This window comes from Miniopterus schreibersii (genome assembly GCF_964146895.1).
Source record: "Miniopterus schreibersii genome assembly, chromosome: 5".
NCBI lineage: Eukaryota > Metazoa > Chordata > Mammalia > Chiroptera > Miniopteridae > Miniopterus > Miniopterus schreibersii.
In genome coordinates this window covers 5,333,466-5,351,559 of record NC_138106.1, presented here as the reverse complement: position 1 = coordinate 5,351,559, position 18,094 = coordinate 5,333,466, and the positions used below count along the sequence as shown (strand labels likewise).

Genomic DNA, 18,094 nt, shown 5'->3' with positions numbered 1-18,094 from the left:
TCTCTCAGCCGCCAGCCACAAGTCTGGGAGTCACCCGCACTTGCCACCGACCAGCTGTGAACTGGGGAGTTTCCACAATTCCGTTAGGCTCCATAATTTGCTAGAACGACAGGCAGGACTGGCCGATGGAGTCCGGCAGGGCTGGGACAGGATGTGTGGAATGGAGGAACAGCCCGGACAGCTAACGCCTGACCCCATCCATCCACTGAGCCGGGCAAGGCAGGGCCCACGTCCAGCATGGTGGCTCCCAAGGCCACTTGATGAATCAATGACGTTAACATTTGAGGAAGTTCTAAGACCCAAACCAGCAGCAGACATAAAAGTGTGGCCTTGCTCTGGCTCAGTGGTTAGAGCGTCCGCCTGTGGACTGAAGGGTCTCGGGTTTGATTCCAGGCAAGGGCAGGTACCTCAGTCGCAGGCTCAACCCCCGGCCCTGGTCGGGGTGCGTGCGTCAGGCAACCAATAGATGTGCCTCTCTGACATCTGTCTCTCCCCTTCCCTTCCGCCTTGAAAACATTCATGTCTTTCTTATTCTTTTGCTTGTTAATCCTTACTGGAGCATATTTTCTCCCTATGGATTGCCTACCACACTTGTTGCAACCAGGGCCGGGGGGGGGGTGGAACCTGCAACGCAGGTGCCTGCCCTTGACCGGGAATCGAACTGGAGACCGTTTGGTCTGCAGGCTGATGCGCTAACCGCTGAGCAACACAGGTCAGGGTGAAAACATGCGCATCTTGTTTGTGTTATCTGCTTCTGTCCACCTCAAATGCCTGCTCTCAGCAAAGCCAACTAAGTCATCAGGGTGCTCGGTTCATTAAAGCAGCCCCAGGCCCTCACCTGCCCCACCTCCTGGGAGTGGCTTCTCTTCAGAGCACCCTGCAGGTTGGGATGGGGTGGGGGGCTAGGAAAGCCCGGGGCGGGGCTGCCTGGTGGTGCCTACCCCGGGTGTCCACCTCTCATTCTGTCTGTCCCCAGAAGTCTGGAGAGTACTGGTCTTCATCTTCGCCTCCATGTGCGCCTGGTATTCTGGGTACCTGGTGGCAGAGCTCGTTCCAGACGTCCCTCTGTCCAGTGCTGTCTATAGCATCGGGATCATCAATGAGAGGCCCATCCTCAAAGGTCAGTGCCGCGGGTCACAGCCCGCTAATCACCGCGGCTCGGCCCCAGCTCCGGGGTGGGCAGTGGGGTTCTGGCCACTTTACCTTCAGTGTTGATGACAAAGAGGAGGTGCCACCTGCTCCTTTCATCTCTGCACCTTTCCAACCCCCACTCATCCCGGGAGAGTCTCCCCGAGACTCATGCTGTTAGGAAAACAAACAAACTTAACATGCCGCTTGCGTTAAAGAAAAATATATTTGGAATACAACTCGAATGCGGCATGAAGTGAAATTACAAAATGCCCGTTAAAAATGACCTTTGATAGTGTGCAGGACACTCAAGTAATGATCTGTCCTTCTCGAGATCTCGTGAGTAGATAGGCTGGTTTATTTTTAATACAGAAGTAAATTATGCACAATTAATTTGCACAAATATAAAGAACTGAGTAATGATTTAAAAATCTTTTGTAAAAGCCATTCCTTGTCAGATTGAATAACCTTTTATGATAAAGCCAAAGAAGAACGTCCTAGGAATTGGCTGTGCCTGGGTGTTTGTGTTTAGCGAGGTTTCACAGAGAGCCTACGGGACTCAGGTAGACGACGTGCATACGGCGTGCAGGGGGCCCGGCACCACGGGAGCCTCTGCTTGCGCCTGGCCCGGAGTCACCTTCAAAGGGCTTACTCTCGGGTGTTCCCCATTTTCCCACAAAATTGGAAGTCTGTCCTGGACACAGCTTCCTCCGGGAGCTGCCTCCGACACCGGGCGTTTAGAAGGGCTGGTTAACTGGGTCTCTGACTCCCTCCATCGCCTACCAAGGATGTCAGTTAGACGGCCAGCTATGGGCGGTGATTCCCAACTCTGAACATTTTTATGCCTGCAGCCCTGGACGGTAGCGCTCCGTGGTTAGAACATCAGCCCGCAGACTGAGGGGTGGCAGGTTTGATTCCCGCTCAAGGGCATGTACCTGGGTTGCAGGTTCGATCCCTCTCCCTCGTCGGGGCGAGTGTGGGAGGCAGCCAATCCACGTGTCGCTCTCACATCGATGTTTCTCTCTCTCCCTCCCCCCACCTCCCTCTCTCCCTCCACTCTCTCTAAAAAAAATTTTTAAATCAATGAAAAAAATATTCTTCAGTGAGGATTAACAACAACAAAATAATTGTTATGCCTACGAAAATCCCCTCCCTTCTGTATATTTGTTATTTTAAGACAAAAACAGATTAAATGAACTTCGCGTCTTTAGGGGGATTTCTGAAGCTTCTAATGAAAATTGCTGACGTCTTCCCCACTCCTGTGTCTCCCCCTGACCTTGAGCCGTGTGGGTGTGAAGTCCTGGGGCAGAGCAGCTGCACGCGTGGTCAACAGCGGGCTCACCCGATACGTCCTCTCATGACCTGTCATGTTCTTGTTCGTTACAGCCCTAGCCCCCAAAAGGGAAAAATGTCACCACTGGACCCTCTGTCCTCCGAACACCTATGCCTACCTGCTGCTCAGCGGCGGGGGCAGGGACAAGTATGCCAAAATCTGCTTTGAGGATGAGCTGTAAGTAGCAGTGTGAAAAAGGAAAAAGCAGCTACCCCCCCCCCCATCCCTTCCCATCTCTGAGTCTGACGAAGCAGTGAGTCTGCCCCCAGGAGAGAAAGGCATGTCCTTGACCTCAGGCAAAGGCTGGGAGCATCTGGGGAACTGAGAATGACAGCTGTGCTCCTCAGGTATGTGTCCCCGTGTTGAACTCTCGTTTGAGAACAGGTAAAACAAGCCTTAGTTTATATTTTGCACCCTTATTTTATATGTGTCATGGCCCCGGCCCTTCAAATTCGTGGGAACATGTCACAGGTTTTCTTCCATTTCCTTATATGATCCTCACGGATTAAAGTAGGTGTGCCTTCTCTTCCCAGCCCACACCTCTTCGTTGCAGGTCTGTGTGACCACCTTACCCACGAGAGCCTAAATAAATCCTGCACTTGGGACTGTCCTAGCCCAGTGCGCTCATTTCCCAGGGCTGCCATAACAAAGCACACAGACTGGGGCTCAAACAACAGAAATTTGTTCTCTCCCAGTTCTGGAGGCTGGGAGTCCAAGATCGAGGTGTGGGAAGGGTTGGTTCCTTCTGAGGCTGGAGGGAGAATCTGCTTCAGGACTCTATCCTTGGCTTGTAGGTGGTCATCTTTTCCCTATGTCTTTGCATCATCTCCCTCTGTGAGTGTATCTGTTCCTAAATTCCCCCTTTAAAAAGGACACTATTCATACTGGTGCACTGAGATGGGGTGATCTCTACTACACTGCAGGCAGCCAGGGTGCTTTCGAGGCCGGCACAGCTGTCACCTGGTGTCCCTCTCCACCACAATCCCAGGGGTGACCTCTGTCTCCCTCTCTGGAGTTGCAGCCCCTATTTCCAGGACACAGACCTTTCACTTTCTCAGTTTCCTCCCTTGTTTTGCTGGAGCACATCCTCTAATAACATCCCGAGAAAAGGGTAGAAGGAGAGGTAAAATTTTTAAAGGTTCTTCATATTTAAAATACATTCATTCCCCCTCACAATGAATTGATAGTTTGGCTGAGTACACATTTCTAAGTTAGAAATAATTTCTAGTTCATTTTGAGGTCATTTCCTGAGACCAAATTAGTTTCCCACCAGCAATGTTCGAGTGCTGTAACCAACCGTGAGAATGTGCTTCTCAGGTCTCCAGGGGCAGGCGGTTTACTGACCCAGAGGCCCCATTGCTGCATTCTGAAATGTATAGTATGTTTGCTTGAGGCCATGCTTCCATGGGCTGCTCCGAGCTGGTGACTGAGCACTGTTAAAGATCAAAGTACTCGTGATGCTTATTGACGATAGTAGGGCAGACTTTATTGAAGGTGGTCCATGGCAATCACTGTAGGGACCTCTGCAATGGGGTCTTGCAGGAGGATGGATTGCCCTTAACTCTGAATGCAGCATGCGTAAGTGGGAATGATAGCCAAGGAGCAGGGTGAGGTCAGCGAATAGAAAATCACTAAGACAAACCATCAGGGGTAGGGGGGATTCTGACCTAAGAGGATCCTTGCTGAAGGTGGGCTGGGGTGATTGAACATCCTCTGGGGGTGAGGGGTGGAGGATGAAGTATCCAATCAGATATGGAAGGTGATTAGATACCAAAGGTGGGGGATTCTGGTTAAACTGACTTGACAGAATTGTTGCTTAGACTGGATAATGCAGAGATAAACACTGTAGTCCAAACATTAGGCCTTGTTGAAAGAGAGCTCAGGGGAGCCTGAGTAGCTTTTGGTGAAGGAGAGAATCTTCGCCAGCACAGAGGGATCCCAGGCAGGCCCATCCTGGGAGGCAGGTTCCAGGGGGCCCCCGTGGCCTTGCCAAACCCTAGTGAGACTGCACGGCTGCCTGGTCCACCCAAGTCTCTTCCCTCTTTCCCTCACTTCTGGTCAGACTTGCAGTGTGGTCCTATGGCTCTCCCCAGTGACCCCGGCCCCCTCCCCATCTTCTCTCATAAGCGTTTCCCCTAATGAAAGCTCTGTGCATTTAAGCTTGTTCTGCTCTCTGCTTCTCAGAGGACTGAGGTTAACACGAGAATGACTGTTTCCCCACCGTCTGTCCAGCACAACACATCGGCACATATTTTGATTGTTGCCCTTGTGTGAGATGAAACTTGGAGTTTCGGGTCAGATTTTTTCCTTCGTTGTTGCTCTTGCTGTGAGTGGATTGAGCATCTCTTTATGCTGCTAGTCTTTGTATTTTATTTTCTGTGAACTATCTTTTCATATCTCTTGCCCATTTTTATTTCTGCCATTGGCCATTTTTATTGAGTTATAAGATTCTTTATATATTAAGCCCTTCTGTGTTGTAAAAATTTTCTCCATATTTTGTCTCTTCATTGATTAAAATGGTATTTTTAAATATGCTTATTATTACCTTAGTCACTATATAACCTTTAACAAAGCAAAGAAACTATAACCATATAGTGAAAGCAAAAATTTAAAAAGCAGCAATAACAACAACAAAACCACAGCCCAATATGAGGGTTTCACAAATAAGTATATCTCACATAATAGTACATGGTCTGAAAACTGCCAATTAAAAGTAAACAAGTCTTAGATTGGCTCACAGCACATAATACCAATTTCAGCTATAGGTAGGAACATATACCTACAAGAAAATTGAGGTCACTGAGCAAACCACCACCCTGAAAACCAGAGAAACAGGCAGATTCATAAAACCACAGCTTATTTGCAGCACAAACCTCAGCTGGAGCCACCATCAGGTAGAAAAATTATACTCAGAGAATCTTCCCTACATGCTCCACTTTGTTCTCATTACCCACTGTTCCCATCCCCATTATTTTTATATTCTGATTTATCTTTCTAGTGTTCGTTTTTATGTCAAAAATAAACAAATTGAATATGTATAATTAATATATCCCCATATTTGTGTCTTAATTTTGTATATGTGCATGTATATGTGTGATATATTTATGAGTGTGTATATAAAAGGCAGCAAAATCTATATACTGTTTTTCACTTCCTTACTTAAGAGTGTAATAGAGATCACCCCACATCAGTCCACGGAGATTGTCCCCATCCCTTTTCATGGGTACATAATATTCCATATGTGGATGTACCATAGTGTATTCAATCTTTTCTACACTGATAGATGCTTTTCATGTTTGAAATCTTTTGGTATTATAAATAATACTGCAATTAATAACCTTGTGAATATGTTGTTTTGTAACAAATTATAATAAAATGAATATTTTGTAATCACCATCCAGGCTAAGAAATAGGCTATCACCAACATACCATGTTCCCTCTGTGTACCCCTTCCCAAATGCAGCCCCCCTTTACTTACTGCCCATGGTAACCTCTATTTTGTCTTTTGTGATCATCTCCTTGCTTTTCATGATAGTTTTACAGCCTAAGCATGCATTGTAAGACACTATTGTTTAATTTTAGCTATTTTGAATTTTATATAAGTGTAATCATAAACCATAAGCTCTTTTATGTCTTACTTCTTTGCTCAAAACTATATTTGTGAGAATCATCCTTGATTTTGGCTTAAGCTGTTGTTCATTGAATTGCATTGCTGTGTAATATTGCATTGCATGAATACAATACAATTTATTTATCAATTCTGTTGAATGACATTTAGATCATTTCTGATTTAGAGCTATTATAAGTAATGGTGCTGTGAATAGTCCTGTTCATGTCTCTTGGTGCACATGTGCATGTATTTTGGTTGGGTATTGTTTTGGGAGGGAGGTCCCACAAACACCCTCAACTTCAGTGATACTCCAGAAGTACTCATAAGACTCAATGACAGCAGATATTTATGGACAAAGCTTATTATAGCAAAAGATACAGAACAAAAGCTTTTGTATGGTCTTCTGGTGGTGAATTCTCTCAGTTTATGTTTCTCTGAAATATTTTTATTTCATCTTCATTGATGAAAGATATTTGCCTATTATTTTCTTACAACCCATTCCAGATATAATTCATTGTGTTCTGGCTTCCATTGTTTTACCTGATAAGTCAGCTAACAATTTAATTGTTGGTATCGTGAAAGCAACTGCCTTCTTCACCCTCTCTGATTGCCTTTAAGAATTTTTGCTTATCTTTGGTCATCCCACCTGTACCAAGCTGCGTCTATTGTTGTTGCTTTATCTTATTTGGGATTTATTGAGCTTCTTTAAAAAACAACAATTCTCAGTATTTTCTTTATTGATTTTTAGAGAGAGGAGAAGGGAGAGGGAGAAAGAGAGAGAAACATTGATATGAGAGAGAAACATCGATTGGTTGCCTCCTGTTTGCATCCCAACAGGGATCGAACCCACAACCTTTTAGTGTACAGGACAATGCTCCAACCAACTGAGCCACACCAGCCAGAGCTGAGCTTCTTAAATATATGTGTATTGAAGTCTTTCATCACATTTAGCAAATTCTCTGTCATTGCATTTTCTGCCCCATTTATTTTTTCCTCTTCTTCTAACACTCTAATGAAACAAGTCAGACTTTAATATTATAATCTCTATAGCCTACAGTCTGCTTTGTATTTTCCATTTTTTATCTATCTGTCCTTCATGTGAACAGAGTTGATTTCCTCCGAACTGCTTTCCGGTTTACTAATTCTCTCTTCTACCATGGCTAATTTGCTGTAAAACCCTCCCATTAACTACTGATTTGAATTATTATATTATTTTAGTTTTAAAACCTCATTTTTATTCTTTTTATAATCTTCATATCATTTTTTTTGTAGTTTCCAGTCCTGAAATTTTAAATTTTATTATCTTCTTGACCATATTAAGTATAGTTACTTGAAAGTCTGCTGGATAATCCTACTGTTAGGGGCCCTGTGAGTCTGTCACTATTATCTATTGTTTTCTGCTGGTTCCATTGGCTCTTATTTCTGTTGGCTTCTTTCCTTATGTGCCAGGTTATATTTGATCCTGTGCCAGGCAGTCCATTTGAGAGTTTTTCTAAATTGAGGTATTGGATGATAATATCTTTTTCTTCTGAGAATTTATACTTACTTCTGTCAGGAACCTGGGACCATTAGCAGAATAGAATAATCTGAATAAATGTTAAGGATTGAGATTTTTCTGGCTACCTAGTGGTTTGCAGTTACACAAGTTCTGATTTATTTCTGGTTCGCTCTCACTTTTAGGGTTCAACCCTTTTTTACTCCAATTCAAATAAGACATGAGGGGATTTAATAGGGCCCTCCCTTTGATGGTTTCCAACTTTTGTCCTCCTAGCCTCACATGATTGTCAGAAGTGCTACTCACCTTCTCAGCACTTTTTCTGGAATCAGCAAATGCTTCTGGGATATAAGTAGCTTTAAATGTTCGGCTCAGCACCTTGAAATTTAGTCTTCTCCCAAATCTTGGCCTGAGGAGCAGACCTTTTTTTTTTTTTTTTTTTTTTAGTTTTTCTTAATGGGAGAGTAGGTTCCGATTATCTAACTTTCCGTTATCATAAATGAAAGTTGTTTTTCTTTTTTTCCAGTTCTTATACAGTATCCTCTAAAATTGTCTAAAAGCTACTCCTCCCAAAGTGACTTAGCCTAGAAGGCTTCCACGGGAGTTTAGGTAAACATGTCAAGAGCATAATATTCCAGTGCCATAGTCACTATTCCAAAACACAGAAAAAGAGAAAAGCTGCCATGTCTCTTTATGAAACTAATACACCACTTATTCTAAAACTTGACAGAGAATGCCTGCTGCATACACTAAATCCCAAAGATATTCTGACTTAGTTACTGTCTCCAGGCCAATGAGTCTCCTTCCTGGTTTTGGGACGGAATCCCTTTGAATTGGCATTTCACATTCTCCAATTTAAAAAGCAAAAGCTAAGTGAAGTAATATAGGGACTTATCAAAGGAGGTTAGCTGGGTTGCGTTTTGCGGTCAGATGAAAGGATCGCAATTTCTGTCATTACACAGAGAGGGAGGATGTGTGTAAGCTGATACCAGACTTGGGTTAGATCCATTTCCTATGCCCACCGCATCTACTTCATGGCAATAAAACACAACAACGAATGCTTATGAGGGGGCTGAGGGCTCAGTGGGGAAAAAAAAATGTTTGTAAAGAGCCTGTGCTAAACAAACTTGAGATTTCCCTCTCCCTGGCCATTTGTCCAAATCATAATATTCAATGCAAATTCTAGGCTCCTGAGGGACTAGGTCTATAGGAATATGGGGACGGATGTGTGTGGAGTGAGTGTGGGGGTGACTGTCCGAGCATATCTGTGAAGGAGGGAACGGTAGGTGACTATGCAGAGCCGGGGGGGGGCAGTGACCGACAGGAGAAGACCTTATGGAGCAGGGAGGTCCCCTTGGCTTGGTAAGAGAGGAGTCCTTTGACTAATGTTTATTTACATTTCAGGCTCATAGGAGAAAAGGCTGGAAATGTTGGGAAAGGAATAAATATTGCCATTGTTGATTGTAAGTTATTAAATGTTTTCTTTAAGACTTCTCTAAAGGCTCTGTGATGGGATTTTCAAAGATACCTTGGGCTTTCGATGGTTTTTGCACTCCATCTAGTCTACGTTTACATTTTAATGCATTTTTTAAATTATATATTTAATTATTTTTACAGTGCCTCACTTTACGGAATATTTGTGGTCCCTAGAAAATTTAAAAAGAAAACAAATAAACAATAACACTGAAACCAAATATAGATTAAAACAACAACAAAGAAGGACTGGCAGAGGTGGGGTGAAAACCATAGGAGCAGACCTGGGGCCACAGACCATCCTGGGGTTGAGCCCCACTTTTGCTGTCAGGTTCCTGGTGGCCCAGCAGAGAGTGACACCACCCGCCAGTTCCTGCCTCCTCCGTATGATAGAAGCGACTAGGGCCTCGGGGGAAGCAAAGCTTGGTCTCCCCTTAGGCCAGGGAAAGACGCTCTGTCACCATCGCCCCTGGGGACCCTGACGTAACAACCGTAGCAGGTTTGGGAAGGGGTTTCATATGGTGTCCCTGGGAGCAAGCTGAGCACATTGTCCAGTGACAATGGGGCTGCAGGAACCCAAGACAGAATGTGCTCAGTATGATGATCCGAGGAGAACCTAAAGTAGGGAGCAGAACACGCTGAGGTGGGAACTCCGGGGTCCCTATCGGAAGAGGCAGATGCGACAGGAAAGCGTAGGATCAGATCTCACAAGCAGCAGCCAGGAAGGAAGTTCTAGGGCAGCCGAGGAGCCCCGTGCCCCTGGTCCCTCTGACCTGCATCAGCAGCACTCTCCGGGGCGGGCAGGGACACCTGCAGGCTGGGCCATCGCTGCAGCCAGGCATCCGGACAGAGGCCGGGAAGAAACAGGCCCGCTGAGCAGGTGCCGGGAGTGCACCTGAGTCCCGATGAGATGAACCTTCTTTTAAAAACTGTTCCTCTTCTTTTCAGATGTGACTGGGAAAGTGATTGCGGCACAGTATTTTGATACGTTTCAAGGTGGTAAGAAAATTCTTTTCCTGTTAAAATTTAAATGACTTACAAACATAAATGAATATTTAAAACGCACAAACAAAATGCCAAACATTCTTATTTTGTCTGCTAAGAAAATTGCCAGAAGTTCCTGCTGAGTATCCTAGAATGGTCGTCCCTAAGTCCTCTTAGTCTGAGTTTATATACCACAGTTTGAAGGCATTATCTAGAAAATTCCTTTCCTCTGGTCACGCTTGCCCTGGATCTCTTCCGTCTGTTCCCTCATTGGATAATGGGAAGAGACATTTTCAAATCAAATATCTGTAAAATAATGCAATCAGCATCCAGCCCTGTATATCAGCATCATTTTTGTCCTGTGTCCGGTGCCCATCGGGCTTGGCGCACACCTTCCTGGGCCCCACGACCCCCACCCTCCTTCAGCGGCCTCTCCACTCTGCACACTGGGTCTTGGCTACAGTTGCCGGTCAGGATATACCAGCCCCTTTTATTTTACAACGCTGAGAGTATTAACACCAGGCCTCTGTAAAGATAGTGGAGAGGAGTCATGAGAAAGGCCTGGTGCCTCCTCATGGGGTTATGCACTTTCACTCTCAGCTGCCTTAAGCATCACTATACCTAACACTCCCCGGCGGTGAGTAATGGGGTCTGAGGTTCACCCGTCTTTCTTCCTGTGAGGCATGGACAGGCCTCGTAGCAGGGGCTCCCCCAGGTGGGGTCTGCTCTGTATCCCCGCCTCGGTTCTGCGCACCGGTGCCTGGAGCTGCTCGGATCTCGGATGCTCACGGGTGGCTGGGGCTTCCTCAGCGATGGCAGGGGACGTCCGCCTGTGCCTCCCGGGTTGCTCGGTAGAATCTTGGATCTGATCGTGCTCTGACCTCAGCCCGCCCCACGTGGAAGCCCAGCAGCTGCTCACTGGGAAAGCGCTGGGGTGCCATTTGCACGGTCAAGAGAGGAGCTCTGGGGATCAGAGGACTTGCGGGGGGTGCGGAGGAGGCCCAGCACACAGGGAGAGGCCCTCAGCTAACCACGCTCCTAAAACGGGTTTGCATTGACCCGACAGATAACTCGGGGCCCATGACCAAGTTCATTCAGGATGCTCCTGCGAAGTCCCTGCTCTTCATGGTGACCCACAATGACGGCAGCAGCCGGTGAGTGTGTACAGCTCTGTCACAGCTGGGGGGTGGGGAAGAGAGGCCAGCGGGGTGGAGAGTGCCCCCTCTTCAGGGTCCCTCTGCACCCTCTAGGAATCGACAAAGCGCCAAAAACGAGATGCTTCTTTAAAGAAGGAGATGGAGACCATGGCAAGACAGCCACGTTCCTTTCTTCTTGTTTATTTTTTTAATGCATCATCCGAGGATGTTTTTTCCATTGGTTTTTAGAGAGAGTGGAAAGGAGGGAGGGAAAGATAGAGAGAGACAGACAGAGAGACAGAGAGAGAGAGGAACGTCCATGTGAGAGAGACACATCGACTGGTTGCCTCCCGCACGTGCCCCGGCCGGGCTGGGAATTGAACCTGCAACCCAGGTACGTGCCCTTGACTGGGAATTGAACCCAAGACCCTTCAGTCTGAGGGCCAGTGCTCTAACCACTGAGCCACACCGGCCAGGGCCCGACTGCATTTCTAAAAACATGACCAGCCAGTGGAGCACTTAAGTACTAGAAGCCAAGGATTATGTTCAGATAGCAAGACGGAGCCACCGCTGACCCTAAGTACGAGAGCGCAGCCAGGAAAGCTACACCCATGGTGGGACCTACAGAAGCGTGGCAGGAAGCTGAGGACATTGCTCTGTATGAGGGGCCGAGGGAGGAAACGCCCGCGTGTGCGCGCTGCTCTCCCCGGGGACAGGCTGGTCTAACCCGGGCTCTCGCCACCTGTGGACGACGCGTCTGCACTGCTCAGCTTCAGGGCCCTCAAAGTGCTCATCTGCGTGACTGAATTTCCAAGAGGGGGCTCCTGAACACAGTATTTCCCAGGTGGCTTTAGCCTCAGGTTTTATTTTTAATAGGACTTCTTACCGGACGTTTTTTGGTGCACACTTGGAAAAACTCAGATTTGGCTCATTTGGGGAAATCTGAATTTGTTCCTGTTTTCCCTTCTACCTTCCTTCCTTAGCTTACTCTCCCTCTTTTTTTAAAAAAATCTTCACCCAAGGATATGTTTTTATTGATTTTAGAGAGAGAAGAAGGGAGAGGGGGAGAGAGAGACACATCAATGGGAGAGAGAAACTTCGATCGGTTGCCTCCTGTAAGCACCCTGAGCAGAGGCTGAACCCGCAACCCAGGCATGCGCCCTGCCCGGGAACTAAACCTGCCACCTTTTGGTGTCTGGGAACATGCTCCAGCCGGCTGAGACACCCAGCCAGGGCCTTAGCTCCCTCTTAAGTTGCTCCCTTTCACAACGGCAGTAGGTTTTAGATTTTTTTTTCTTTTTTGACACTGTCTTTTCTGACTATGAAAGGGACAGTTTGACCCTTGCTTTCATCTTTCCGCCACTTCTGCCACCTTATTTTGTGGTCAGTGAGCAGGAGGGTCAGCAAGGACCGCAAGTTGTGTTGTGTGAGTGTGACGGTGTGACCGAACCTGAAGACCCCAGGGCTTTTCAGAGTCGAGAGTTGAAAGTCTGTGCCCCAAACTGAGTCTTAGAGTCCTGGGTGTTGTCACCCGTTTAACCAGAAATCTGACATACCCGGCCTGCAGGGGTGCCTTTTTCCTCGTGTTTATGCCCCAGGAGTGAGTGGCTCTAGAAACCCCTGTGCTAGGACAAGCACAGTGTGACACAGGAGTCCCCATGCGAGACGTTCAGACCCTCTCCCCTTTGTCCCCCAGACTGAAGGAAGAGGCCAAGAAGGCCATAGAAGCGCTTGGAAGCAAGGAAATCAGGAACATGCGATTCAGGTCAAGCTGGGTGTTCTTTACAGCGAAAGGCTTTGAACTTCCTGCAGCGATTCAGAGAGAGAAGGTGAGTGGTTGCTGTGGCTCTTTCGAAGTCTAGTTGGCATTCGAGGTGCTGTTAGTTTCTGCTGTGCAACATTGTGACTCGGCTTTGACGTGCCTTACAATGTGGTCGCCGCCCTAAGTCTGGTAACCACCTGTCACCATGCAGAGGTGTCACAAGGTGGGTGGCTTTTAAATGCCCCTTCCCACAGATGGTTAGTCTAGGACAGGCTGTGATTAGAAAGGTTGCCGGTCGGTCACAACCCCCTTTCTCTAAATACTCCCTGCCCGGAGCGCACGCGGCTCCTGGTCTGAGCGCTCGCCTCCCCACTCTGGGTTCCTCATTCCTAAATCCTGGGGGGGTCGGGGGTCACACCTTCCACTCAGTAGGTGCTTGATCTGTCATCATGGGTAAAACCTGCTGGTTGGAAACCTTTCCCGTTAGATCAGCATTAGAAAGGCACCTAACGGAAATTTCAATTCTCAAGTCTTTTTAAAAGCAGAAAGTTTTCAGTGGGCTCTTGGTATTGATTTTTCATCATGCTGAGGCCAGCACAGTCCTCTCTCTGCTTTGCCTCCTTGTGGGGAAGGTAACAGTTCTTAGTTAAGGTGGCTCAGAGGTCACCCAGCCTGTGCCCCTGGATGAAGCGCTGAAACCGGGCAGGCACGGAACACTGGGAAGAGGGAGATGTCATTGTTGTCGTTGCCATAACTTGTTCGTGGTTGACCTGAAGTCCTTTGATTTATCGAAGAAAAGTAAACAGCGAAAGAATGAAGTTCTAATGTATTAACTCAGTTGCCTGTGGAAATTCCAGCCAAGGGTTGGGGATGTGTCACAGGATTTATGAGCTGGCGCCCCGGGGCACGGGAACGAAGGCACAGTCTTTCTGACAGTGCTGCTCTCTGCAGCCAGACGGGCTCCAGCAGCGGAGGGAGCTGGCGGCCTGCCACAGGGAGACCTCTGGCTCTTCCTTGGGCAAAGGGGCTCCTTTCTGAGCGCTAGAAATTCAAAGGAGGCAGGTATTCGAGTGTCCCCAGGGTGTGCCACAAGTTGCTTCTGACTTCGGGCGAGGACATTGGTCCTGGTCCCCTGCTTGCACTGTCTGGCGTGGTGAAGGCCTGGGAAGGAAGCAAACAGAAGCAGGTGGGCAGCTGGGCCTCTCTGCTGGCAGGACCACCGAGGTGGAGGGAAGGGGGTTGGATGGGTGTGATTTCAGCGCAGGCACAAACAGGTGACTCGAGCCTGATGCCCAGGGGGAGCCCTAGAGCTCTCCGACGCCCTCTGTGGCAGCCTTCCAGAAGCTCGGAATTCATGGACATTTTAGCACGCACCTAAAAATGCATGTTTCCTCCTGTAACTCCCCTGTTCTTCCACAGCTGGAAGCCAGTCCTGTAGGTGTCAGGAGCATTTACCCAGGGCCCCACCTAGACTACTCATTACTAATGATCAGGCGTGGACACCCAGTGCACTTGAGACCTCATGGGCTTGTTCCAATGAGTGAGGCGTTGCCTGGGCTCTGTGTGGTGGCCCTCCCTGGGCCACCCTGCCTGGACCTGCAGGGGGTGAGGTGAGCCAGGTACATAGAGTCCAGTAACCCTGAGCAATTGGGCCTTTCCAGAACTTCGCTGGCTCTTTCCAACCGGTCTGCCCCGACTGTCCTTCCCAACCTGAGCCTCCTTAAAATACACTGATGCCCAGGCCGGCCCTACACAGGCCAACTGAACTAGAATTTCAGGGGTTGGGGCCGGGGGAGTCTGATGCACAGGGAGGGTGGACCCATCGCATTGATTTGTCCCATTCCACGTGCACATTCAAACTCCCCCGTGACACCCCAGCTGGCTTTTTAATAGAAAGTGACAAGCGGATCCTGAAATTCACATGGAAATTCAAGGGACCCAGAGAGCCAAACAATTTTGAAAAGAAGAGTAAAGATAGAGGACTCACACTTGCCCATGTCAAACTCCTACAAAGCCGCAGTAATAAAGACGGTGTGGTGCTGGTGTCAGACAGACATATCTCCCCATGGAATAGAATCGGGAGTCTAGAGGTAAAACCTCACATTTTTGGTCAATTGATTTTCGACACGGGTGCCGAAACCACTGCACGGGGAATGAGTAGTCTTTTCAGCAGGCGATGCTGACACAACAGGACACCCACATGCAACAAATGAGTTTGGAGCCCTACATCACACCATACATAGAAATTAAGTCAAAATGGGTCAAATGATTACATGTAGGAGCTAGAACCATTAAACTCTTGGAAGAAAATGTAGCCATAAATCTTTGTGACCTTGGATTAGGCACTGATTTCTTAGACACAACACCAAGAGCATAAACAGCAAAAGGAAAAAATAGATAAATTGCATTTCTTTAAAATTTAAAACTTTTGTGCATCGAAGGACACCAGCAAAAAAAATAAGAGAAAAGATAACCTACAGAATGGGGGGGGGGGGGGGGAATTGCAAATAAAGGACTGATACCCAGAATGTACAAAGAACTCTTGCAGTTCAATAATAAAAAGACAAATAACCTAGTTTTAAAGTGGGCAGAAGATCTGAACAAACACATCTTAAAGAAGATACACAGGTGGCCAATAAGCACAGGAGAAGATGCTCACAATTAGCCATCAGGGAAACACAAACGAAAGGCACAGTGAGATACCACCTCACCCTCACTGGGAGGGCTGCAATAAAGAAAAAATCATAAGTGTTGACAAGGAGGTGGAGAACTGAGAACCTTCAGACGCTCTTGCAAAAAATGTAATAGTACAGCTGCTTTGGGAAACATCCTGACTTCAAAAAATTAGGCATATAGTTACCATGTGACCTAACAATCCCACTCCTAGATATATACCCAAGAGGGTGAAAACATGTTCCGCAAAAACTTGTACATGAGCATGCATAGCAGCGTTATTCATAACAGCCCAAATGTCTTATTAATATATAAAAATGCATAAATAAAGGAGGGCATAGCCGTCCACTGGAATATTATTCAGCCATGTAAAGAAATGAAATACTGATACATGCTACCACATGGATGGACCTTGAAAACATGCTAAGCAAAGAAAACCAAACACGAAAGGCCACATACTGCTCATTTCATTTATATGAAGTTCCCAGAGCAGACAAAACTCATAGAGACATAAAGTATACTAGTGAATGCCTAGGGCTGTGGGCCCGGGGAATGACTGTGTATGGGCCCGTGGTTTCTCCTTCGGGTAAGGAAAATACTCTAAAATTGACTGAGATGGTTGCATATCTGTGAATATACTAAAAACCGTTGAAGTGTACACTTTGGGTGAATTTTATAGTATGTTCATTATATCTCAAAGCTGTTACACAAAAAAGGATGTGTAACTAGAATTCCAAAGTTTAGAATGCATAGAATTCCTTTTAAGCATTAAGATGCTCCATATCTGTGAAAGAATTGACGATATAAAGGACTAAACCCTCATCAATATGAAGACACATTTGCTGAGCTAGGAATTCTACAGAGCTATGCTGCTCAATACAGCAGCTACTAGCCAAATTTGCATTTACATTTATTAAAAATATTACATTTATTAAACTTGCATTAAACGTATTAAAACTAAATAGAACTTAAAATTCTGTCCCTCACAGTTCAAATACTTGCTAGCCAAGCGTGGCTAGTGGCTACTCTATCAGACAGTGTCGATCACAGGATATTTACATCATTGCAGAAAGTTCTGGAGCTGCATTGACACCTGGTCCGAATAGCATTAGGAAGCACCTTGGGAGAAAAGTGAGCGCCCAGAATGGGTTGGAGTGAATTCCATTCTAGGCAGCGACTCTATTCACTTCCTAGAATGGAATTTATCGGTTATAGGACTTTGCTCACAACTGACACGTTAAATATTTGTTGATTAGCAAATAAATACAATTCTTTTTTTTCCTTTACACAGATCGACCACTCTGATATTATAAAGAACAAATACTCAGACTGGCCTGCAGAAATACAGCTAGAAGGCTGCATACCGAAAGGACCAAGCTAACATTACGGAGACTTAATAGATATGTATTTTTATAGACAAATGAATCATGGAACTGAATAGTATTAGGAAGCACCTTGGGAGAAAAGTGAGCGCCCAGAATGGGTTGGAGCGAATTCCATTCTAGGCAGCGACTCTATTCACTTCCTAGAATGGAATTTATCTGTTATAGGACTTTGCTCATAACTGACAGGCCCATGAATATTATCCAACAGCCACTATTTGATTTTATGGGTTTTGTCGTCAACCAACCAATATTTGCTCGATGTATGAAATCTTTGCACGCCCTATTTTTATGTCAATATTTATACAGCGAAGGTATCAATGAGCAGGAAGACAGGAATGGATGGAAATTGTCAAATGAAGGGGTTTAACCTGGAAAAGAGAGGACTGAGGAAGCACCCACTGCTTGTCCAGGCGTAGAGTCATCTTGTGGTGGAATCTGAGCGTGACCCCGTAGTCCAGACGCCCCGCAGGCAGAGCCTTCCTTCCACTCACGCCCGGCGCACTCCCTGGAGGCGCAGGCCTCGCCCAGGAAGAGCAGCGCTTAGAGGGCTGGTGAGCCCGGGACACACCAAGGAGTCCTGTGTTTTTTTACAAAGGTGGGCAGGGCTGAATTTATTTTTATTTATTTTTTTTACTCGGGCTGAAATTCCTGCATTTTCACAGCAGTGTTGAACTTCATTCACTGCAGTGGTGAAGCCCCAGGAGCCCTTCCCCGGCACCGAGCGCTGAGACTCATTCCTGGGCGCAGCACTGCGGGGAGCCTGGAACATCTTTGCTCCCAGCCTCCTGCTCACCGGCAACGCTTGGGGCGCTTCAAAAAATAAAGACCCTTACTAAAAACGTCTCCCTCGGTGGTGGCCTGGGTGACATTTCTTTTCCAGATTTGTGTTTTCTACCTAAATTTTCATTGTATTCCATTAAGTTAACTGGCGCTCAGTAGAATGGCTTCTGCATATGACCCGTTTTGAGATTTCTCACCTGCGTTACTGGTGTGCAATTTAGGCATTATCACAATGACTTCTTTTAGCAGGTCACATCTGACATTCCTGAATACAGCCTTGGGACACTATCCTGACACCATTATCACCCCTGCTCGGGGCTTCTGCCTTCAGAGCC

General features: G+C 46.6%; 1 protein-coding gene across 2 annotated transcripts; it reads left to right on the top strand.

Moving 5' to 3' along the window:
- Positions 1-982: 982 nt before the first annotated feature.
- FAM3B (FAM3 metabolism regulating signaling molecule B) lies at positions 983-17,822 on the top strand (the record flags this gene model as incomplete). Of its 2 annotated transcripts, XM_081138680.1 has the most annotated exons (8): positions 1,012-1,120; positions 2,515-2,638; positions 8,971-9,029; positions 9,988-10,038; positions 11,090-11,177; positions 12,856-12,988; positions 16,886-17,574; positions 17,667-17,822. In XM_081138680.1, the coding sequence occupies 7 exons, from the start codon at positions 1,012-1,014 to the stop codon at positions 16,973-16,975; spliced, it is 654 nt and encodes a 217-aa protein (XP_080994806.1). In that variant the 3' UTR covers positions 16,976-17,574; positions 17,667-17,822. The 2 variants fall into 2 exon arrangements, with proteins under 2 accessions (XP_080994805.1, XP_080994806.1); XM_081138679.1 differs by having other exon boundaries at positions 983-1,120; positions 16,886-17,822.
- Positions 17,823-18,094: the final 272 nt, after the last annotated feature.